The 25687-nt window shown below is 43.7% G+C and overlaps 1 protein-coding gene across 3 annotated transcripts in view; it reads left to right on the top strand.

Moving 5' to 3' along the window:
* WRNIP1 (WRN helicase interacting protein 1) overlaps positions 1–25687 on the top strand; it is a 64038-nt gene that overhangs the window by 35333 nt on the left and 3018 nt on the right. The window contains exons 5-7 of one of the 3 annotated variants that reach the window (XR_014550601.1): positions 2895–3319; positions 3678–4089; positions 6003–6072. Coding sequence is in view for 1 of the 3 variants with exons in the window: in XM_083623903.1 (XP_083480029.1) it covers positions 2895–3050; positions 4010–4089; positions 6003–6278 (512 nt within the window). In the remaining 2 variants the exon portion in view is untranslated. Of the gene's footprint in view, positions 1–2894; positions 3385–3677; positions 4090–6002; positions 6817–25687 lie in introns of those variants that run through there. The other 2 variants (XM_083623903.1, XR_014550600.1) reach the window with 2 other exon arrangements.

Here is a 25687-nt window from a genome sequence, read left to right as displayed (position 1 = left end):
CGTTCCGTTGCCGGAAGTGGCATTTTTATCCATTTCCTGACCAGTAAAATATGTTTGCTTAGTGATACAAAGCAAACTATTTCTAAAATATTTTGATGAGAGAAGGTTCTTTTCTAAACTTTATATAAAATATGACTGTGACGGTGATTGCCGGGAGGATGGCAAGAAAAGTACAAGGAAAGCTGCCATCTTTCTCTCCCTAGTTGTTAACCATGATAATTATGATTCCAGCTTCTGCCCATCATAAACAGTGATGCACAATCTTATAGGACTTGGCCAGTGGACTGTCTTACAGTGGCTGAGAGCAGACATTAGATTATGTGGTGTTTGGTCTCGTTTCCAGGTTATACTTGGGTATAGTCCTTGCTGGCATGAAGATTCAGTCACTCCTCATATTAGCATGGGTTCATATGTGCACTTTTAGGAGTTTAAGATAAGTACAGAAGACTTCACAAGTGAAGTGAAGTAGCGCACTTACCTGAACATATTGGCACAACGCGACCTAATTCCTACCCTTGGACAACTCACTTTTTACACCCATTCATTGTGAGTGCTTTCTGCTACTCTTCTCCTTCTTTCTGCTTCCTGATTTTTAAACATTTACCAGGCCATAAAGTGGCCCATCCTTTTGTCCCACAACAGCTAAGTTTATTCAGGGTTCTTTGGTGAGGGACTTTTATCAAAATCGTTTTGAAGTCCCAGGTACATTTTCTTCATACAGCCATACCTCGGGTTGAAGTCGCTTCAGGTTAAGCCTTTTTGGGTTGCGCTCTGCAGCGACCCGGAAGTAACGGAGCACGTTACTTCCGGGTTTTGCCGCGTGCGCAGACGCTCAAAATGACGTCACGTGCGGAAGCGGCGAATCGCGGTACGCGCGGACGTGGGTTGCGTTCGCTTCAGGATGAGAACGGGGCTCCGGAACGGATCCCGTTCGCATCCAGAGGTACCACTGTAGTAACTACTATCCCCATCACAATATGGGTCACACATGTTCATCACTGTAACGTCAGGAAACTAAGCTTTTCATACGACTTCCTTTTAGGTCAGAAGTGACTACATGCAGCTGTTTGAGCTTGGTACCTTCCTCCTCATAATATGAGGCTCCCAGATTATAAAATAAAATAAAATACAACAAATGCAGTGTGCAGTGAACACTCAAGGAACTGGGAAAGTGGAATGCAAATAGAAGCTCGGTGCTGTACAATGATTCTCATTTCCTGGTTCATGGAGAAGCTATTTTAAATGTCCCCAGATTGCTGCCCATAGAAATCAAAGGAGAGATCCAATATTTTAATATAGCTGGGCTTGCCGGTCTGTCTTTTCCACCCACCACTGCTAAAATGTAAAGGAAACCCCACCCTTCCAACAAATAGCTCAGCGAGTACTGAGCATGCTCAATGAATATTTCAAGCAGCTTAGAAACACCGCATGAAAGAATGCCAGCTGGGGGAGAAGAAGGTGGGGGGGGGACAGGTCACACTGCCTTTCTCAACATTTAAAGGCCATCTTGGTTTTAAGAGACCAGGCGACGCCATTCCCAGGACTGCGATGAGACTCCCAGCTGCTTGGTTTATTGCCGCCTGCTCGAGTTGAAAGCCTGAATGCTGTGACAGAGCACAGACACGCTGTTTATATTGGCCTGATAACGATGGCATACCAGTGGGCTTTTTGTGTGGAGCGCTATTAAAAATAGCTGTCTGCTGGCCTTGTGTGTCGTAGAAAGAGACCACCCTGGAGGCAAGCGGATAGGGAAATCCCACTTCAGAGGGATTCAGGCTTACGCCTTTGCTAATGAAGATACAAGTGGTTCCGCCATTAAATTCTAAGGCAGGAGGGTACAGATCCCATACTGTTATGCGTTGCTTCTAGTCTATATAACAGAACACCTGATAATCATTCCATGCATTGGGCAGCAGTTTGGGGCTGTGTGGAAAGTGCATAGCGGTACAACTTCACACCGTTGTATTGAATAATTACTTACTTACTTATATTTATGTTTAAAGACACATCCAGTGCTTTGTGATAAAGATGTGCAGTGATACCTCAGGTTACATACGCTTCAGGTTACATACGCTTCAGGTTACATACGCTTCAGGTTACAGACTCTGCTAACCCAGAAATAGTGCTTCAGGTTAAGAACTTTGCTTCAGGATGAGAACAGAAATCGTGCAGCGGCAGCAGGAGGCCTCATTAGCTAAAGTGGTGCTTCAGGTTAAGAACAGTTTCAGGTTAAGTACGGACCTCCGGAATGAATTAAGTACTTAACCCGAGGTACCACTGTACATCTGAATGAACAGGAAATTTTGAAACATTCTGCTTGTAACTGAAATGATTACAATTGCGCGTGAAACCTACAAAGACTTACAGAATGAACAAATTAGACCTCGATCAGACCAAGGGTCTGTCTTGCTCTGTAGTCTTATCCCCTCTTACAAACAGGGCTTGCTCCGGGCATTTGGTAATTGGAAACTTCCTGATTTTGGACTTGGGGGCTGCATGTAGGTGTCAAAGCTAGTGGCCATTGATAGATCTGTATGCTGTGAATTTAAATAACCGTTTCAAAAGACATCTAAACTAGTGGTCATCAATGCTGCTTATAGCAATTTATTCAAAGCATTAACTGGACCCTATCGTCTGTATTCCCTTCCGACTGTCTTGAATGTTTTTTTCTGGCAATTTATATACTGCTTCATTACAGTATTTTCTAGGTGGTGTACAAGTACTCAGTTAAAAAAAAAAGGATAAAAACCAGATAAATTGTTTGTTTGTTTGTTTATATCCTACCTTTTTCTTCCAAGGAGCTCAAAATCATGTACTGCCAGTCAGTTGCACTGAATGACCAAGTTTGTTGTGGAGGGTGTGATTTTTATCTATGTAATTATTTTTCTGAATAGGAGAAGAGCATTACAACTGCATCTCTGCCCTCCATAAATCTATGCGAGGCTCTGATGAAAATGCCTCTCTTTACTGGCTTGCCCGAATGCTGGAAGGCGGTGAGGATCCACTCTACGTAGCAAGAAGGTTGGTAAGGTTTGCAAGTGAAGACATAGGTGAGTTACTTAAAGCAGACTAGTTTTATTGTCTTATTTGCTTTTTAGATACTGCTGTGTGGAGCTGTGTTTTCAGAGATGTTGGGAGTTGTGGTCCACTGGTGCCCCAGCCCTGCTATAAAAGAGTTCATTTTAGTACGCCCTTGGGAGAGGGTGGCAAGGAACAGAGTCAACTCTCGCTTACTTGACATTGGAAGGTCCTTCTAGCCGTGGCTGGGCAAGCCTCTGCTGACTGGCTTGTAAGCAAGATTTGGGAGGCTCTATGTAGAGTGGACACGGGTGGCGCTGTGGTCTAAAACACAGAACCTAGGGATTGCCGATCAGAAGGTCGGCGGTTCGAATCCCCGTGACGGGGTGAGCTCCCGTTGCTCGGTCCCTGCTCCTGCCCACCTAGCAGTTCTAAAGCACGTCAAAGTGCAAGTAGATAAATAGGTACCGCTCCGGCGGGAAGGTAAATGGCGTTTCCGTGCGCTGCTCTGGCTCATCAGAAGCAGCTTAGTCATGCTGGCCACATGACCCGGAAGCTGTACACCGGCTCCCTCGGCCAATAAAGTGAGATGAGCGCTGCAACCCCAGAGTCGTCCGCGACTGGACCTAACGGTCAGGGGTCCCTTTACTTTTATGAAGAGTGGACCCCAATTGAGTGCATTCACCTCTTCCTCACTGCTATCACTACTTGCTCGCTCTCTTGGCCCCAAACTGTGTAGCTATCCAGGCAAAGAGGGCTCGGAGAATTTTGCTTCTTTTTGCCTAGCTTGCTTGGAGGGCACAAGTGAACAGATAGCAACAGAGAGGGTCCAGTGGGTTCCAAGAGTTTGTAATGGGCCCTCTCCCGACAGCGCCAGCCCCCTGACAACAGCCCTGACATGACAGTTGGCTTAAGGAATAAGATGGGCACTGTATGGAGTATTACATTGCTGACTATGATGTGCTTTCTTAAATGTAATTTTTGGTTGTAGGATTGGCTGATCCCTTGGCGTTAACCCAAGCGGTGGCTGCTTATCAAGGCTGCCACTTCATTGGAATGCCAGAGTGTGAGGTAAAGTTGGTATAAATTTACTTCTATAATTGTCAGCATCTCAACCACTAAATGTTGCCTGTGAATCCTGGAAGACATGCTCCCTGCTTTGCAGGCCTTTTCCCACCTGGTCTGGGAGGGAGGGATGCAGACTGACTCCAGCTACAAAAACTGAGACCGCTGAACAGACTCTTAGGCTGGTGTATTTCTTAGTGGAGGCTGTTGCTCTTGATTTTAATCTTTTGTGTCTTTATTTTAGATCTTGTGATTTGTATGAAAATTGTTCGGTTTGGTTGTTTATTAGTACTTTTGTCATGTTGCAGTTACGTGGTTTTTTCATGTTGCAAGCCACCTTTAGCATGGTTTGAACTGAAAAGGAGGCATACAGATAAAAGTTGTGTATATGTTACTCTCACCTGCCACTTTCAGTTTCTTCTGTTTTATCAGTCTGGTTGTAATTAGGCATTGGCTACCGACTAGTTAGGGACGCGGGTGGCGCTGTGGGTTAAACCACAGAGCCTAGGGCTTGCCGATCAGAAGGTCGGTCCCAGCTCCTGCCAACCTAGCAGTTCGAAAGCACGTCAAAGTGCAAGTAGATAAATAGGTACCGCTCTGGCGGGAAGGTAAACGGCATTTCCGTGCACTGCTCTGGTTCACCAGAAGTGGCTTAGTCATGCTGGCCACATGACCCGGAAGCTGTACGCTGGCTCCCTCGGCCAATAAAGCGAGATGAGCGCCGCAACCCCAGAGTCGTCCGCGAATGGACTTAACTGTCAGGGGTCCTTAACCTTTACCTTTTTACCGACTAGTTAATAAAACCTCTGTCGAGGGAGCTGCAGGGCTACGGGCCAACTTTAAGGTTTTCCTATTCTCTGAATATATAAAAACCCAAAACAACCTGGAAGCAGCGGACTTAAAAAGATCACCTTATTCCTTATATCACTGCTCAGTCTTTGCGATCCACCACAGAAGCAAGGTCCCAGTGTCAGATTGTCCTCTACAAGAAATTGTGCATTTTGTGTAGTGGGCTTAGGCAACTCTCTAGCTAATGAAATCAATTTGGCACCATCTGTAACGAGTTTTAAATCTGTTTATCTCAGAAAGCCTTACAAAAACGCTTCGCCTTTTTTAGTTTCTCTTGTCACATGACCCATTTTGTACTCCAGTTTCTTCAGTGCATTTTGATCTTTGTGTTTGTTGTTCTGGGTTTAATTTGAGATTTTTGTACAGGCACATACACTAATGGCCAGAATTGTGGAAACCTTTTGGGGAAAGTGTATCTCTGAGGTTTGATGACTCATAACACCACTTTTTTGGAGTAATACCATAAAATTATGTATCAATGGAAAGATAATTTAATGAAGAATGCAATGCAACAAAGTTTGTTCAGTTATCTGTCAAATTATCTATCAAAAGTTATAGCCAGATAACCAGAAAAAGGAAGCACAACTTGCTTAGGTTGAGATGCAGTAGGTTTCCTTCAGTTGAATGTAGCCAGTGAGCATGACTGTTTAGAGATTCAGTCAGGTATTATGAACCACCAAACCTCAGAAATACACTTTTTCCAAAAGGTTTCCACAATTTTGATCACTAGTGTACATTTGTATGAGTGTGTGGTTTAGAAATGAGTGAATAAAAATAAAATGAGTTTTCAATTCATTATCGTTTCAGTATCACTGTGTTCACGTGACCCATTGTCAGCTGCACACTGTGAGTGACACTATAAAACTGGATGTGGGAAAACTTGGGCCTTGCTGAACTTCACTCTGGGAAACAGGGTGTCAGACTAGCAGAGGCCAATTCAACAGGAGTCTTCTTATATGTTATGTTCTTCTCTTTATTAGAAAAGATACCTGGCGGCCTCAGTAGCAAGCGTTCTGAAAGCGCTTCGTATTATTTCAGTCTATTTTTCTATTTTCTCTTTCGTTGTACAGGTCTTACTGGCGCAATGCGTGGTCTATTTTGCCAGAGCACCAAAGTCTATAGAAGTGTATGGCGCTTACAACAACGTCAAGGCATGTCTGAGAAACCACCAGGGACCTCTTCCACCTGTCCCTTTGCACTTGAGGAACGCACCAACCAGGCTCATGAAAGACATAGGCTATGGCAAAGGTTATAAATATAACCCAATGTATAAGGAACCTGTGGAGCAGGATTACCTGCCCAAAGAACTGAAAGGGGTCGATTTTTTTACACAACAAAGAATGTGATGACCCTACGTGCAATGTGGTGGCCAGCTTTCTCCTGCCACACACACACATGCACACTTAAGTTTAATTTTGCAATAATTTCTGTTTTAACTCTGCCATGTTATCCAGGCACAGAATTATGGTTTTGTGAGGTAAAATATATCAGAAGTTATGGACTTTGTGTAGAAAATAGATGTCCACAATCTGGTCTACAGTTGTACATGTTTTAAGATCAACTGAAATCATTGGACAAAAGAAAACATATCTAGGTCAGGCAATGGTCATTATTTTTTAAAAGAAAACATTTGGGACACAATCTAGCCTAGGTTAGGCACTTGTTGTATACTGAATGCTCCCAGTTAAATCACTTAAATCACTTTAAAAGGGCCTGCTTCATGCCGTGGGCTTGCTCGAAACTGAAAAAGGACTAGATTAAAAGAATAAAAATTCTGCATTTCCACCTTGATATAGAAAAAGTAATATGACAGGAATTTAACAGACTTGTCAGATTATTTTTGATACTGTGAAATTTTGTAAATAAAGGTTGATTTAAAACTTTCTTAGTGTCTGTTTTGTTGAAAGTCAAGATCAGTTTATGGTGGTGTGGTTCTTAACACTATTTTAGCTATTCTGCTTCCCACTTATGCCTCTTGCCTCTGAGCGAGTGCCATTCTGTTGCCAGCCGAAACTCCACATGAGGTTGGGGCGAATTCATTTTCCATAGCTTTATGGATGCTTGGCAGATTTCAGTCTCGTACACCTGTTGCGTTGGATTGCTGTGGCCCTGTTCTGTGCTATACATCAGTAATTCCCAAACTCAATAGTGAAGGCCAAAGCATTCATGTGGAAGGTGGAGGAGGCTGGCCATTCTCTCTCTGCATGATTTACTGCTCTGTCTTGGCTTCTTTCCAGTCAGCATCTGCTTTTGGGGGAAAGGAGGGAAAGGTTAGGGAAAACTCTTGCTGTGTCTTTCATTGGAGAGTATATTTTTGATGCAGCAGAATAATCATGTCCTGGAATGGGGGCTGCTCATTCTGTCTCTGTAAGAATTACTGATCTGCGTTTACTTCCATTTATAATGCATGTTCAGAATAATGAACAAGGAGTCCCAATAAAGCAGTATGTCAGTCACTCAGTCAGATTTTCGTCATAGCCAATGGCCACTAAAATCTTACACAAAAAAACAAAGGCCACAGTCCAAGAGTAAATTAAAACATCTATTTTCAGTGAAAAGGCAGGATATTTTTCCTTACTTTGTCCACTCAGAGTGTCCCCTCTGGGTTCCTGTGTGTGTTTCATTTTTAGCTGATTTAATACAGATTTGTTTAACATTACTATTTTTCTTCTTTAAATAATTCCTGCGTCCTTTTATTGGTAGATGGCTTGAAACACTTATTAGCTGCCTCCATGTTTCCCTTAGCGGCATAAAATGGGGTATAAATATTTTAATAAAGGGGCTTTTGAGGGGGGGTGAATGCACAGTACAATGGTACCTCGGGTTAAGTACTTCGTTCCGGAGGTCCGTACTTAACCTGAAACTGTTCTTAACCTGAAGCACCACTTTAGCTAATGGGGCCGCCTGCTGCTGCCGTGCCTCCAGAGCACGATTTCTGTTCTCAACCTGAAGCAAAGTTCTTAACCTGAAGCACTATTTCTGGGTTAGCGGAGTATGTAACCTGAAATGTATGTAACCTGAAGCGTATGTAACCTGAGGTACCACTGTAGCTGGATCTCAGAGATCTCCCGAAAATGCCTTTTTAGTTTTGGAAAACACCTACTATTTTCTGTTTTTTGAAAATGATTTAAGGTAGCCTTTGCGAACCAGGGACCCCTCAAGAGGCTTGCTGCGCTGATGGCTGTTGTTAAATTTATACACTGCCCATCCTCTCAAAGGAGTCCAGTTGTAGTCCTGAACATCTGGAGGTCTGGGAAAGGCTGCTTTAGCAAGCTAGTTCATTGTACTCTTACTTCAAGCAGGAACAGGAGATGGGATAACCGTGTGCTGGAGAGATTGGCATCTGAGGAAGGGAAGATGACTTGAGATATAAGCCACAGTGGATGGACCCCTACCAAGAGCTGACAGACTGGAATCCTGTAGCATCTTCTGCGGCCAACTGCATCATTTCTTCCCACATTTGTTGTTGGGCTGGTTCCTCTAGCCAGATCTATTGGCAAACCGAAAGGTGTTCTCTGTGGGTCGAATCTTGAAGCCACGTCATTCAATTGCAAGAAGTGGCAGAGATCACAGATTTGTGTGGACTGGCATGCCTGTTTTTTGTCACTTCTTAAACTGGGCTCTGCATGCTAAATATATCACCCAATCCAGCATAATTACTACAGAAATCATGGTAGTCTGCTCATCACTATGTGCTTCCATGGTGATGGTTTGTGTTAAAAATTGCCTCCAGATTATGTTGAAAAAAGTTAAAATTACACAAAAGGGGGAGATAATGTACAAATTGTTTGCATAGCCTTCATTGTGTGCTTAATCAGTTCTGCAGCCCCGAAGCTGCCACCGAGGAACCGAAATATATCTGCGCCAAAATTCTGCACTGCAGACAAATGACATCCCCAGCGAACCTTTTTCCTTTCTGAGGGTTTAAGCTGATATTTTATAATTTCTTAACATTACTAGAGCTCCTTCTGGCCACACAGTGGTCCCAGGCCTACAACCACTTACAAAACAGAAATGTAACGTGTGACATCATATAAACTTCAGTTGTTTCCCTTTAAGCCAAACTTAGATTCAGGAAGGAGACGTCAACTTTCTGGTAAGCACCCAGAAGTCAGTGTGGTGTATAAGGAGCCAAGCCATCTAAATTTCATGGATACTCAATTTGGCCTGCTTGCACTATTAAGCATCTGGAAAACAACGCACTCTCACTGAGCATGCGCCACGGCTTAACCCAGGTATGTAGCATTCTGCTGCTAGTAACTTGACCTCTCGCCGCCTCATTTTTAGCCCTTTTTAATTCCTCTGAGGACACACTTGAACTTTGGCCGGTCATGTTGTTTTCTTCCAGCGCGAATAAAAATGGGAGGTTACAGAGTGTGCCCGTATCATATCCGATTTCAGCAAACTTTGTGTCAAATGGCTAAATGTCGTCCTCATAACTTGCCTCATCAAGATTTATTTATTTATTTAATGGTATGCGCTGTCAAAAAGCGACGGAGCAATGGCAGCTGGTTTCATCCTTGCCTCTAGGAACTCGCAGCAAGTGAGCTGTTAATGTTCAGGGTTCTGCTGTTTTACTCCCAAAAGGTGGTTATGTTAGTTCAGCCATCTTCAGCCTGGGGAAAGCCTGAAACATCTGGAGGGCACCATGGTAGTGGAAGGTGTATTACCCAACTTCCATTCCGGGTTTAAAAGGTCACCTTAAGCATTCACAGACATTGTACTAGACTCTTGTCTTTCCATTGTGTGATATCCAGCATTGTACAATAGGAGATCTCTCTCTCTCTCTCTCTCTCTCTCTCTCTCACACACACACACACACACACACACAGCCCCAGCTCCAGAGGATCCCCCAACTATCAGGAACAGATTTGGAGGATGCATGGGGGGTGGTTGCAGCTGGGAGAAGAGGAACAGGAAGCCCCATTCCATGAGGAAAAGTCTGTTCTGCATGTGGACAGATGCAATCGGATGCCACCAATATGTTTAAGGGGAAACAGGCTGATAAGTTTGGATAACTAAGAAATTGTAGAATCAGAGAAAGGCTCAGTCAAGGTTTGTTAATTTCATTTCAAACTAAAAGACTGCTTTGCTTAATCTGTGATCCTATGAGCTATTGTGCTGAAGGACAATAGTGTCCTTCACTTTGAATTTACTAACCAAGCTAGAACACAATAAAACCACCCATGTTTGTATAAGCATATAAAAGCTTTAAATACTATTTAAATGTGGTTCAAAGATAGAAAAATCATTTGGTTTAAATATGGATTACTAACCCAGATCCCAACCAATGTTGCTTTCACAGCAGCACGTAATCCCTCTCTGCTTCTTTAAACCCTTATTTTGGCCTTCTATTCTGAATCACATGATCCCAGCTCTTGAAAATTCTGCATCACTTCAGCCACCCTCTGCAGTATCACAACTCTTCAACCAGCCACGATCGTTTTTCCAACCAAGTCGTTTGTCTTCAGTCAGTTGCACGTGTTCATCTTTTAGCTATTCATGTGAAAAGTTTCACCTGTGGCTTTCTGCACATTGATCTGCTCTTAATGGCATAAAAACGGCTGCATTTTTCTGACAATTTAGCAAGCCTAACAGGGACTTAACAACCTATGCCACGAAGGCCTTAAAACAGACACAGAAGGAGTGTTCATGCCATTCCTTGGGCTTGTACCCCAGCTTTGCCTCTCTCCTCCAACACGTATTGTGGGAATGTTCAGGGATGCAGGAGAGGATATATTGTTTGATACTATCCCAGGCAATCACCAGATGTCCACTTGGGCTATGTACACAGTCCTGCATTTACCCTGCATCCAGTACACCCCCAGCACTGGTTTAGGGACATAGGTGGCTTGCTTTTCAGAAGATTGTTGGTTCGAATCCCTGCGATGGGTTGAGCTCCCGTTGCTCTGTCCCAGCTCCTGCCAACCTAGCAGTTCGGAAGCACATCAGTCGAAGTAGATTAATAGGTACCAATGTGGCAGGAAGGTAAACGGCGTTTCCGTGTGCTCTGGTTTCCGTCACGGTCTCCCATTGCACCAGAAGCAGTTTAGTCATGCTGGCCACATGACCCAGAAAGCTGTCTGTGGACAAACACCGGCTCCCTTGGCCTGAAGCGAGATGACTGCCGCAACCCATAGTTGCCTTTGACTGGACCTAACCATCCAGGGGTCATTTACCTTTAGCCTACCTTACCTAGGAAGCAGAGTACACATGGCAGTGGTCATAATTCATACCTACCCTGTCATTTCTTACGTAGAACTGTATTTTGATGAATTTCCCCCTCCCAAAGCAGCTTCAATCCAAAGTGAGAAAACTAATTGCTTAGCTGTATTTTAAGTCAGTAATGTGTACACGGCCCTGTCATAGATTCTGACCATTGCAAGTGATCTTCTAGAGCAGATCGTGCATTGGGTGAGAACTGTCACTAACGGATTACTCCAAAATGCATCGTTTTGTGTTACACTTTTCTTCAGCCCCTGAAGCTTTTTCTCCTACTTTCCCTCCCCCCTTGCAATAAAACAAAACATGTATTGAACCTAGGCAGTCTCCAAATGTCATCTAGGTGACCTGTCGCATGTCCCAATCACGCGTTCCACAGAATTTCTTGGCACAACGCATTAAGCTAAGCCGGATTTGCAAGGTGCCAGACTCAAATGTGTAACAAGGCAAATATGTTTGCAGAAACGTGATAGTGCTTCTTTGACAGAAGCTGTATGAGCCATGGAAATTGGAACTCGGATGAACAAAAAGCTAGCACAGTGACTAGGGCCCAATTGCCAGGGGAATTGAATCCAACTAGTAGAAAGTCCATCACCTTGCCAACAAAGGTCCGTATAGTTAAAGCTATGGTTTTCCCAGTAGTGATGTATGGAAGTGAGAGCTGGACCATAAAGAAGGCTGATTGCCGAAGAATTGATGCTTTTGAATTATGGTCCTGGAGGAGACTCTTGAGAGTCCCATGGACTGCAAGAAGATCAAACCTCTCCATTCTGAAGGAAATCAGCCCTGAGTGCTCACTGGAAGGACAGATTGTGAACCTGAGACTCCAATACTTTGGCCACCTCATGAGAAGACTCCCTGGAAAGGACCCTGATGTTGGGAAAGATGGAGGGCACAAGGAGAAGGGGATGACAGAGGATGAGATGGTTGGACAGTGTCCTCAAAGCATGAGTTTGACCAAACTGTGGGAGGCAGTGGAAGACAGGAGTGCCTGGCATGCTCTGGTCCATGGGGTCATGAAGAGTCGGATACGACTAAACGACTAAACAACAACAACAAGTAGAGAGTCACAAGTTTTACCATTCCTGCAATTGAGGGTTGGGCTAGGACTCAGGAAAACAGAGTTTAAATCCCCAATTAGATATAAATCACGCTGGATAACCCAAACTTCGTCACTGTTTCTCAATGCATCCTACTTCACAGGACTGTTGTGACAAGATAACCATGTGACCTGCTTGGGATTCGTTGTAGGGAAAGGAAGCTAAAAATGCAAGAAATAAGAGTTTAATGCTGCATCAACCACAATAAAATATGATGAATGAGGCTAGCAACTAAAATATGTGTGTGTGTTTTAACCTGGGCAACTAAACACTACAATGCTCCAAAAACTCTCACAGCCATGGAGCAAGCTGTCAGTAAGACTTCGGTGCTTGCAATAGTGAGCATGTTTGAATTTTATTGCGAGCAACAGGCAGTAGATGGAGCTCCAGTGCAGCTTAATTGCGGGCTGCTTCTTCTTTTCAGACTTTCAGCTGAGCTGAAACACTTTAATGGCCCCTGAGAAAGGTAGCCAAATCCCTTAACCTGCAAGAAGTGGGTGTGCGAAAACAAGCTTCTTTCACACTACAGGGTTGGTGGTATGTCTTGGGGCCCCAACAGATCCAACTCTGTCACTGGGTAGAACGAGGCAGCCCTTCAGGCAGCTGGTTTTGGGTATCATGAAAAGAAAGCAAATGGATAGTAAAAATATAGCAATAATAAATTTAACTGTCAGGGAAGGGGTAAAGTGCTTTTGTGGAATTCGCTGCCTTAGACAAGCTTCCGCGGTCCTTGGGATCTGTGTGTGTGTGTGTGTGTCTGTCTGTCTGTCTATCATCTACCATCTATCATCTACCATCTGTCTGTCTGTCTGTCTGTCTGTCTGTCTGTCTGTCTGTCTGTCTCATGGTATGCCCTGGTAGCAGGCTGTGCTCAGGATGCTGTCTGTGTTTGCATGTGTGCAGAACAGAGATGGGGACCAATTACCCATTTAAAAAGGTAAAGGGACCCCTGACCATTAGGTCCAGTCATGGCCAACTCTGGGGTTGTGGCCCTCATTGAACACTTCTTGAAGCAGATGTCAAACAAATTAGTCTCTATAAGAAGAGGCTAGCTGGGGGGGAAAAACCTTATGAGGTTTGAGTATAACAAACAAATTACTGGAGCTGAATCAGCAGCATGCTGTGATGAATAAAGATTGAATAATTTCCCCAAATTAATCCATATCCAGAATGGACCTCATTCCTTCAAAAGCCTATAAGAACCAAGGAAGGCCATTCCTGCACTTAAAGCAGTTGGAATGTCCCTTCCAACTCCACAATTCCATGATTCTAAGTATCGGGGGGGAAACTAAAACAAGGAAACAAACAACAGTATGTTGTCCATCAACACACAGAGAGTGCAGTACAGTTGCCATGTGGCAGAATCATTGTCAGAGAAAGGATTACTGCATTTAGAGTTCTTTTAAAAGGGGAGGGGGCTGTATGGAACTTTTACTAACAGAGATACAAGAGGAAAAACTGGGGACTCTCCAAAAGCTTTTAAGGGTTATAAGCCATGGTCTTATTCAAAGCGGCTTTGGGGGGCTAGGAATAGAAAAAATTAAAAATCACATATTGTTTCCCTGACAGGGAGTGGATAGAGGGGAAATGTTAACTATAGTTACAAATAAATGGGGCAAATATTCTGAAATAAATGAAAACTGCTGCTGTTTTATCTATTTGAATGCGTTGTTTTGTTTTTACGTAAGTGTTTGGTTAAGCCAGAATTAATTAATTAATTAATTAATTAAAATATTTTTTTATTAAAGTTTTTCTTGGTTTACAAAAGTAAAGTCTTTTTTTTTTACAGATCAGTTACATTTGTTATGAGACATTAGCGTTGAGCGCAGTATAAGCTTGGGGAAGAAGTGGAGGGAGAGAAAGGGTGGTGACGAAACATTCTTTTTTTTTATAGTGTACATGTGGAGTTTTGTGTCAGTGTCATCTGGGTAAGTTCTCTTTCAATTCGCTTGTTACATTTCCTTGGTAGTGAGAGGAATTGGGGGAGGCCATGGCTGCAGTGGGGTTTAATTAATTCATTAATATTAATTTTAGTTACTGTCGTTTTCCTCGCTTATCTTATGACAGAATTGTTATTTATTGGACCTGTTTATAAGATTTTGGTAATGATGGTCGGCTGGAGCCTGCCCTACCTGGCCCTGGCTCCGCCCCCCAGCCAGCAGCTGATTGGCTACCTGGGGAGGGGCGGAAAGATGGCCTGCAAGCCAGGTCGCAAACTCCGCCCAGGCTTTGATCTGGCCACAGTGATCCATGCAACGGTCACCTCCAGGCTTGACTACTGTAATTCGCTCTACGCGGGGCTGCCCTTGAAACTGTCCCACAAACTCCAGCGGGTGCAGAATGCTGCAGCGAGGCTCCTCACGGGATCCCTGCCATAGGAGCATATTCACCCAGTGCTTTACCAGTTGCACTGGCTCCTAGTGGAGTATAGGGTCAGATTCAAGGTGCTGGTTTTGACCTTTAAAGCCCTTTGTGGCTTAGGGCCCTCGTATTTACGGGACTGCCTCTCCTGGTGTGCCCCACAGAGGACTTTAAGGTCCATGAATAACCATAGTTTAGAGGTCCCGGGCCCTAAGGAAGTCAGACTATTCTCCACCAGGGCCAGGGCCTTTTCAGTGATGGCTCTGACCTGATGGAATGCTCTGTTCCATGAGACTAGGGCCCTACAGGATTTAACCTTCTTCCGACGGGCCTGTAAGACAGAGCTATTCCACCTGGCCTTTAATCTGAATTCAGCCTGATCTTTTATTTCCCTTCTCTTCCCTCCCCCTCCCCTTTTATGAAGATTACCCACTTTGAGACCCCACAGCTAATTCTCCCCTGGCCCCCTCGCTGGCCCAAGTAGGACTAATTCAGCCAGCTAGCCCTGGTGACTATCTAATGCTTATTGGATGAATTTTCCCCAAATTGATTTTTGAACTTTAATTTTGTTGTTATTCATGTTTTATACTGTATTTTATGCTGCTTCTATGTTGTATTACAATTAAATGTTTTAAATTTGTTGTTAGCCACCCTAAGCCCAGTTTTTTTTATTATTATTATTATTATTATTATTATTATTATTATTATCAGGCCAATCAAATCACATTAATTCCAAATCACATTAATTCCAAATTATACAGCCAGATTTTTAAATTTTTGTTGGGGGTACCCATACATCAAGCTCCGAAAGGGGACCAAACATCTCTCATGTTGCTGCTTTAATTAAACAGTTCTATCCAGTTCTGTCCACATAGTCTCTTTGTTACTTTCCTCATCTTCTTGTTGTTATCAAATATTCCTTTCTTTGCGATCTCTGATAATCTTCACAAGCGGGTTGAAAACAAACATCCTCTGTGTGGGTTTTACACTCTCCAAAAATCATATCACATAAAGAACAGACGCCATATCCACACCTCCGAACATTCCCTCCGTCTGTCCGTTAATTTCCCCAGGCTTGCCAAATATCTCCGGGGGCTCTACCAGTTCAAGATCACATACTGATAACCATACATTCACATTCCGATAACCCTGATTCTCCTCCCCCTCATCTTTCTATAGGCAAGCCTGTCTTAGCGAAACACCATTTGTAACTGCGTCATAAAACTTTCCATTCCCCGGTGTTTCTACCAATCCTCTCTTTGATCATTTCCACACAGTTCTTGATCTCCTGCTTGTGATTAATAATTTGCAATGATTCTTCTTTCTGGAGGGGAGAGTTATTGATACTCACATAAGATAAAAAAAAGAAAAGTTTTTTCCTCCGCCCCCCTTTCCGTTTCACTCCAACGTACCAGTCTTTTAATGGTGATTCTTCACTTGATTTATTGTTCAGCCCGTCACTCCGCTCACAGAGATCCATTAATCAGCAGTCTTTACTCCCGATCTTCCCTTGATGTATGTGCATTAGCTTCTTTCCAATTATATATTTCCAATTATATATTCCGAGCTAATGCGAACCAGTGCGCAAATTAGAGACAGCATCCGGGAGAGCCGGGCCTCACTCGAGGGCTTCGTGCCAAGTGCCCACACCCCCTTCTTTCGAATCTGGGGGTGAATTATGGACACCGCTGGCAAGGCAGTCCCCCCCATTCCCTTGGGGGGGCAGGGAGGCTGCATACTCCTTTCACAGCCTCTTAATTACCTCGTGTGGGTCGGAGAGATGTTATTGTCGGCCATCTTCCAATGCGCCCCCTGGTGGCCCCCCTATTATTATTTATTATTAATATTTTTTGATATCTTCTGATACGCATCTGAGTCCAAACAAAACCTTCTCCTTCTATGTGGGATATTGTAAATGTAAAGGGTTTTAAATGATTTCTAATCAAACCTTCTTAACAAAATAGCCAGAAATCCGTATAACAGCTGTCACACAAAAAATAGAAATAAAAGCTTTGCTGACCTTTGAGAGTTGTGCTGCTGTGTTGCCTTTGGTCCCCAGGAAAACCATAGCTAGGGCAATAGATATGCTAAAGGGTGAAAAGAAGATGTTGCCTGTTGGATTGGATTCATTGAACTTTTGGAAGAGATCAAGGGCAAAATGTGTGTTTGCATTAGCCAGTTCATCCATGATGAAATTCTGAAAGATTGAAATCAAATGAAAACTTCTGTTATGTTGTTATTACATATGACTATTGACAAAAACACAAAGGGTGCATAAAGTTTATGTGGTGGTTACACTAAATCTTTTTGATATATATAATTTTTATTAAATTGTCTGTTTTACAATTTTCAACAAACATTTTACATACTTTAACATAGCCAATGACTTCCCTTCTTCTGTTTCCATGGTTCATTTTGCATATCTTACAGTACATCCCTGCATATTTTACAATAACTATTCCAATTGGTTTTCCACTACTAACATCCATCATAAATTATTTGCTCTGTTGAATTTATCTTAATGCAGCCAGCATTTTCATACTAAATCTGGTCTTTATTGAACATTCATTCTGTTCCATTCATCTTGATCAGTTTACAGGGATTCCATTAATCCTTTGTTCATGCTACACTTTTCAATGTCATTTCCCCATTGCACACAAATTCTTTTTAAAAGTGGCTCTGTTGCACTAGGGTAGACAGAGTGCTTTAAACTAATTTAGCTGTGCAGACCTAATTTTCTCAGTCTGCTCTTGAATCCCTCCTGAAAAATACTGGCAGTCCAGAGGTTCATGTATAATAATCTCTCACACAGAGTCGCTTGGCTATGGGGCGATCCTGTGCAACTGTGATGTCCGTGTCTAAGCACCATCATTTGATGGGCAAAGCCTTTCCCTCACCAATGCAATTAAGAGCTTTGCACGTGCACTTGAGACATTCACATACCACAGCTGCATGCAGTAACACCTCAGGGAAGCAACTTGGTGTTTGTGCTGCTTCCTATTCCTAAGAAGGGGCCCCTCTCCAAATTCTGTTAAAAGTTAATAAATTCCCAAAATTCTACTGTGACCACTTAGGACAGGGGTCAGCAACCTTTTTCAGCCATGGGCCAGTCCATCGTCCCTCAGACCAATGGCGATGGGGAAATGGACTATATTTTTTTGGGAAAATATGAACGAATTCCTATGCCCCACAAACAACCCAGAGATGCATTTTAAATAAAAGCACACATTCTCCTCATGTAAAAACACCAGGCAGGCCTCACAAATAACCCAGAGATGCATTTTAAATAAAAGGACACATTCTACTCATGTAAAAACATGCCGATTCCCGGATCGTCCGCGGACCAGATTTAGAAGCCGATTGGGCCACCAAAGAAGAATACGAAATATTTCCTCAGGTTGGTCGCACAAGAACAGTCAAACTTCTTCTTCTTCTTTGGCAATCACTCGTAGCCGAGTAAGATTGTCTTCAATAAACATGGTTTTAATAATGAGTCCGTAAGTGACTGTGGAGGCCAATTCTGGATCCACACGTCCTTCCACAGTGGGGACATTGGTTTTCGGGTGGGAGTTGATCACGGTGTGGATTTGCCAAGCGTGCCTTCCTCTTAGCACATTTCTCCCTTGCATCCTGAGTTTGAGTGTTTTCAAAGCCCATGGCACCTTTGGTAAAGGCTGTTCTTCAATTGGAGCACTCGCAGGCAAGTGTTTCCCAATTGTTGGTGCTTATACCACATTTTTAAAAAAATTGTCTTGAGATAGTCTTTAAACCTCTTTTGTTGACCACCGGCATTACACTTTCCATTTTTAAGTTCAGAATAACGTAGTTGCTTTGGAAGACAATAATCAGGCATCCGCACAACATGACCAGTCCAACGAAGTCGATGTTGAAGAATCATTGCTTCAACACTGGTGATCTTTGCTTCTTCCAGTACACTGGTATTAGTTTGCCTGTCTTCCCAAGTGTAAAAAATTTCAGAGACACCGTTGATGGAATCTTTCGAGGAGTTGGAGATTGAGATGGCTTTTATAAGTGGTCCATGTTTCACAAGCATACAGTAAGGTCGGTAGTACAATAGCTTTGTAAACAAGCATTTTGGTTTCCCTGTGAATGTCCTGGTCCTCAAACACTCTGCACTTCAATCGGGAGAAAGCCGCACTCACAGAGCTCAGGTGGTGCTGGATTTCAGCATCAGTGTTGCGCCAACCCTTCTAACAGATGAGTGCCTTGCTGCAGTTTTGCTCGCTATGACGGCAGCATTGACTGGTGCAGTGCTGGATTACCAAACAGGCAGAGCAGGCGCCCAGACCCTACGCCTTTTCGGGGCCCCACAACAAAAAATAAAGCATTATTGATTTGATCTCAAAAGAACATTGCAATCAAGTATTAGGAGATAATTTGCGAGGGAGTCCCTGAGATTTTGACTGCCCTGGGGCCTCCACAGGGTTTGATCCGGCGCTGGATTTGTGTGGCGCAGAAGAATCGCACGGCGTCTCTGTTTACGGCACTTACCTGACTGGGTGACAGAAATAAAAGTCCTTGTAGCTGGTCACTGCTTAAGTAGCCCTGTGGGAGAAAGCAGCTGTGGGTCGGCAAACTGTTAAGTGGTTGGGGTTGGTCTGGGGAGCAAGCATCGCTCTCTCCAGAGACCTGGGAAGGCTGAGCTGTATCTCAGGTGCTGGAGGGCTGGCAAAGGCCACTGAGGGAATGGGGTGGCTTCACCCTGGCAGGTGTGGCAGCAGGAATTTGGGGTAGAGGAAATGCAATACTAGAAAGGGAAGGAGGAAACAGCTTCAGAAATAGCCTAGGTATGTTTAATTGCTCTTTCAGGGCCACCTTTTGTATGTGTGTGTACACTGCTGTGTAATTAAAAATATATCAACGTGGCTTGCAGCAATAAAAACACAAAACTACACAGTAAAAACCATTCAAAGCTTAACATCAGACCTCAGTTAACCCTTGTGGAAGGATGTATTCTTTTCTTTTTTAAAAAAATCACCATAAACAAAATAAACAGTCAGTTATCTTGCATATATAACCCAACAGGGAGCGTGTGAGTAACACATTATCCAAAGTATTGACTTTTGGATACAAAGCTTTTGATCAAATACAAAACGTGAAAGATTTTTAAAACCCAAAGCATCCATGCAGCTGTGACATGGTTGTTGTTTAGTCGTCTTAGCTGTGTTCGACTCTCCGTGACCCCATGAACCAGAGCATGCCTTGGAAACTCTCACTTTCTTCTCAAATATTTTCCTTTTTTATGTCCATGGAGTTTTTTTGGCAAAATACTGGAGTGGATTGCCAGTTCCTTCTCCAGGTGGATCACAGTTAGTCTAAACTCTCAGCAATGACCTGTCCGTCTTGGGTGGCCCTGCACGGCATAGCTCAGAGCTTCTTGGAGTTATTCAAGCCACTTCGCCATGACAAGGCGAATCCATGAAGGGGTGTGATATGGTAGCCTCACTCATCTGAGCTTTCCCAGAACAGGTAAGTGGTAGTGGTTTTTCCTATTATGAATAATGGTATTGGGGTTAAGATGACAATTGCTTTTCTTACTGTCTTACGCATAAGAAGGATACAATACACGAGACAAGTGGAGATATTGTTACATCGATAATTACAGCTAATTAACCAGACAGTACATAGGAAGGACTTGTTCATGTTTCAAGACACCAGCTTTCATTATGAAATCAAGCCAGCCAGAAGTAAATTTGTCTTTCCTACTTTGTCCTCTGGACATCATCTGTCAGTCTTTTCGGGCATAGGCAAACTCGGCCCTCCAGATGTTTTGGGACTACAACTCCCATGATCCCTAGCTAACAGGACCAGTGGTCAGGGATGATGGGAATTGTAGTCCCAAAACATCTGGAGGGCCGAGTTTGCCTATGCCTGGTCTTTTTAAACTAGCTATTTCCGAGAACCAAATTTGTATTGGTTAGTTATCACTGTGCCTGCAAGGCATCTAGCAATCATGCATCTTGTTGTTGTAGTTTAGTCGTCTTAGCTTGTAATGTGACTTCTAAGTCCTCTGCTTTGCAAATCGTGAGTTGTTTGGGAAGGATGTTTTCTTAATAGACTACATACACCTGTTAGAAGAAAAGGTTTCAGCACGTATTTAAAAGCTGCACAGGCTAGCTATTTGCTCCCTGTCGGCAGATTTTTGCTGGAGTCAGAGCAAACAAATTTATAGGTAAGTTACTGTTTAAACAATACTTTTTTTTTTTTTTACTGTTAATTCCACCCTTTGTGTTTGTCTTCAGCATGTGTGCTCAAGGAAAGCCAAGACAGTTTTGTGGACTAAACTGTCCTCACCCATTAAGCCTACATAAAACTGAAAGCTGGAATTAAGGGTCCTGTGCAGGGGCGTAGGAAGGGGGGTGCGGTAGGGGTCTGCCCTGGGTATCATCCCAGAGGTGGGTGACAAAATTCCCCCAGGGCAGATCACGCAGCTGTGTGGGTGGGTCGCCCCACCCCCAGGTGCACGGCATGCTCAAGTGACTAGCTCCGCCACTTGTACCATACTCCCTATTTTGGAACAATGAGTTGGAACATACAGAATCATAACATAGTCTCAATCCGCACACCCTTAGTCTAACATATTATGAATGGGGCAAGTATGAGGTTCTCTAGGGGGAGGGGTAAAAGCTAAAGGTAAAGGACAGTTAAGTTCAGTCAAATGGGGTTGTGGTGCTCATCTCGTTTTCAGGCCAAGGGAGCCAGTGTTTGTCCACAGACAGCTTTCCAGGTCATGTGGCCGGCATGACTAAATCGCTTCTGGCACAACGGAACACCGTGACAGAAGCCAGAGCGCATGGAAACGCTGTTTACCTTCCTGCCGCAGCGGTACCTACGTATTTATCTACTTGCGCTGGCGTGCTTTCAAACTGCTAGGTTGGCAGGAGCTGGGACAGAGCTCCCCACCATTGCAGATTCGAACTGTCAACCTTCTGATCAGCAAGTCCAAGAGGCTCAGTTGTTTAGACCACAGCGCCACCTGCTCCTAGGGGGAGGATACTTTGGGTAACAACATACTGTATAGGCCGATTCCATGAGCTTCAAGGAGCCCCAGCTGATGAAGCATCTCGGCCCCAGCTGACCAAGTGTCAAGGTGTGTTAAGCAGACCTTATGAGGAGGTCTCTACCCCTCCTTTCCTTGACCTAAAGAAAACCCAAGCTCTTAGTAAAGTAACTTAAAACTACAAAAACAATTTTGCAGGCAGAATGTCAGCAGGGGTGTGAAGGATTTCTAGTGTTTTGAACTCTTCGTCACATGTAGAACTATCTCCCTTGTTGGGCAGAGGTTGTGGGTGCCTCTGGGGTGCAATGCGCTGCTGTGAACATGTTTGTTCCCTTGTGTTGAAGGCTGACCTGGAAAAAAACTAAGAGAGGCAGAGACGTTGGTGGATGAGGCCTTTAGGGGCCTTATAGATGTGCCCTGCTCCTAGAATCATAGAACTGTAGAGCTGGAACCCCCTGAAAAGCAGGAATCACAACTAAAGCATCCATTTACAGATAGGTAGCCGTGTTGGTCTGCCATAGTCAAAACAAAACAAAATTTTTCCTTCCAGTAGCACCTTAAAGACCAACTAAGTTAGTTCTTGGTATGAGCTTTCGTGTGCATGCACACTTCTTCAGATACACTGAAACAGAAGTTGCCAGATCCTTCTATATAGTGAGAAGGTACTATTTAATTGCTCGGGACTATTTAATTGCTATTTAATTGCTCGGGACTATTTAATTGCTCATCGTCTAACATTGTATATGCCATCAAATGCCAACAGTGTCCCTCAGCTCTCTATATTGGACAAACAGGCCAAACCTTACGCCAAAGAATAAACGGACATAAATCGGACATCAAGAATCACAAGACAGAGAAACCAGTAGGAGAACACTTCAATCTCCCAGGACATTCTATACAAGATCTCAAAGTAGCTGTATTACTACAAAGGAATTTCAGAAATAGACTGGAAAGAGAAGCTGCTGAATTGCAACTCATTACCAAACTTAAAACCATGGAGAGACCTGGTCTGAACAAAGACATTGGATTCTTATCTCATTATACATGACAAAGCCATTTTTCACCTTCTCACCCCTTGCTTTTTCCTGTAAGACCTATTGCAGTCGTTAAGAGTCGTCAACAGGCTCATCACAGCTATCTGCCAACCACCCATTCCCACCACCCTTCTGAGTAATACCCCTCCCCACCTTCTCACTATATAGAAGGATCTGGCAACTTCTGTTTCAGTGTATCTGAAGAAGTGTGCATGCACACGAAAGCTCATAGCAAGAACTAACTTAGTTGGTCTTTAAGGTGCTACTGGAAGGAAAAAAATTTTTTTGTTTTGACTAAAGCATCCATGAGATTGCCATCCAACCTCTGCTAAAAAAAAAACATCTGATGAAGGAGTCCACAACCTCCCAAGGATCCACTGTCAAACAGCTCTTACTGTCAGAAAGGTCTTCCTGGAGCTGAGTTGGAATCGCCTTCCTTGTAACCTGAAGCTATTGGTTTGGCTCTTACCCTTCCAGAGCAGGAGAAAACACATCTTCCATGGATATTTTAAGATGGCTAGTGTATCAGTCTCCTCTTTTGCAGGCTAAATATACTCAACTCCCTCAACTGTTTCTCATAAGGCTACAACTAATCCAGAATGCGGCAGCTAGACTGGTGACTGGGGGCGGCCGCCGAGACCATATAACACCGGTCTTGAAAGACCTACATTGGCTCCCAGTACGTTTCCGAGCACAATTCAAAGTGTTGGTGCTGACCTTTAAAGCCCTAAACGGCCTCGGTCCAGTATACCTGAAGGAGCGTCTCCACCCCCATCATTCTGCCCGGACGCTGAGGTCCAGCGCCGAGGGCCTTCTGGCGGTTCCCTCATTGCGAGAAGCAAAGCTACAGGGAACCAGGCAGAGGGCCTTCTCGGTAGTGGCGCCCGCCCTGTGGAACGCCCTTCCAGCAGATGTCAAAGCGATAAACAACTACCTGACATTCAGAAGACATCTTAAGGCAGCCCTGTTCAGGGAAGTTTTTAACGTGTGATATTTTATTGTATTTTTGGTTTTTATGGAAGCCGCCCAGAGTGGCTGGGGAGGCCCAGCCAGATGGGCGGGGTATAAATAATAAATTATTATTATTATTATTATTATTATTATTATTATTATTATTATTAGTTTCCAGACCCTCGGTCACCCTCCTCTGCCCATGTTCCAATTTGTCAATATCCTTTTTAAATTGTGGTGCCCAGAACCGGACACAGTATTCCAGCTGTGGTCTGGCCAAAGCAGAATTGAGTGGGACTGTGACTTCCCTTGACCTGGAATCTATAGTTCTGCTGATGCAGCCTAGAATAGCATCAGCTTTATCCTAAGGTGGTAATTCACCTGCTGTGAGGAAGCATGAGTCTCAGGGGAGGAGATGGAAACATTCCTTTACAAGGGACCAATTCCTTGGGGAATGAACAGATATCCTGTTGTGTTGAGGATCCTTCTCTGGGAAGGAGGGGTGGAGGGATCCATGCAGCGGGTGGTTCAATAATTACGAAAACAGATAATTGGGTGTGTTATGGGAATGCAGCTCTTACCCACTGTTGTTTCCCAGTCACTGGCATTCAGAGACTTGCTGTTTCTGATTCTGGAGGTAGCATACCGCTAATGCGGTCTGTGCCTAGCATTCAAAATAAAAATTTAAAAAATTGTCCAGTGGCACCTTATAGACCAACTAAGTTTGTTCTGGTATAAGCTTTCGTGTGCATGCACACTTCTTCAGGCACACGGTAGCTTATACAGGAACAAACTTAGTTGGTCTATAAGGTGCTACTGGACAATTTATTTTATTTTTTAAATTTTTATTTCGACTGCATCAGACCAACACGGCAACCTACCTGTTCCTAGAATTATTCACCCACATCAGAGACAAGATGCACATGCATGGGAATGTGCTTATTAGGAATTTCTTCCTGACAGGGGGTTGGGCGCAAACGTTTTTCAATAGCATACAGCGGTACATCGGGTTACATACGCTTCAGGTTACATACGCTTCAGGTTACAGACTCTGCTAACCCAGAAATAGTACCTCGGGTTAAGAACTTTGCTTCAGGATGAGAACAGAAATTGTGCTCCGGCGGCGCGGCGGCAATGGGAGGCCCTATTAGCTAAAGTGGTACCTCAGGTTAAGAACAGTTTCAGGTTAAGAACGGACCTCCTGAATGAATTAAGTACTTAACCCGAGGTACCACTGTAAATGGATCTGAATACAAGAATACTTTATATTTTTTGCTCTTGACAGGCTCTTTCAGCAACTATTACCTATCAGAAAATAATCTGGCAGATAGTTGGGGGAGAGGGAGAGGGAATCAACAGTCGGGAATCTTAGCACCAATGATGTGGATAAATGTTGTACAGTCCAAACTGGGTTGCTATGTAGGAAGCTGAAATCCAGGATTTGGAAGGCGGGAGGGATGCAAATTATAAAGCAGACTCATCTCATCCACCCCTCATAAACTAACCAAGTGTATGCTTTAAGAGTGTATGCTTTAAGAACTGTGTTGCTGGATCCCATGATGTTGTGGATGTCAAACAGGGGTCAGCAAACTTTTTCAGCAAGGGTCCTTCCACTGTCCCTCAGACCTTGTGGGGGGCCGGACTATATTTTGGAGAGGGGAAAAATTGAACGAATTCCTATGCCCCACAAATAACCAAGAGATGCATTTTAATAAAAGGACACATTCTACTCATGTAAAAACACGCTGATTCCTGGACCGCCCGCGGGCCGGATTTAGAAGGCGATTGGGCCAGATCCGGCCTCTGGGCCTTAGTTTGCCTACCCATGGATTAGTATGTCTGTAAAAGCAGTGTCTTTGTGAAATGAGACTAGCCGACAACTTCGGCTGTTTGTTATACTCAATTTGTTTGAGTATAACAAACAAATTCAAAGAGCAAGATAGGCTGCAGGAGAAGACAAGGGGCACCATGATACACAAAGATTGAACAGATTACCCAAATTAATTCATATCCAGCTTTGGAGCAACATCCATTCTTAAAAAAACACACGTCTATTAAATCAGACA

The sequence above is a fragment of the Podarcis filfolensis genome (assembly GCF_964270895.1).
Source record: "Podarcis filfolensis genome assembly, chromosome: 7".
Lineage (NCBI taxonomy): Eukaryota > Metazoa > Chordata > Lepidosauria > Squamata > Lacertidae > Podarcis > Podarcis filfolensis.
This window is presented reverse-complemented; position numbering and strand designations above follow the sequence as displayed.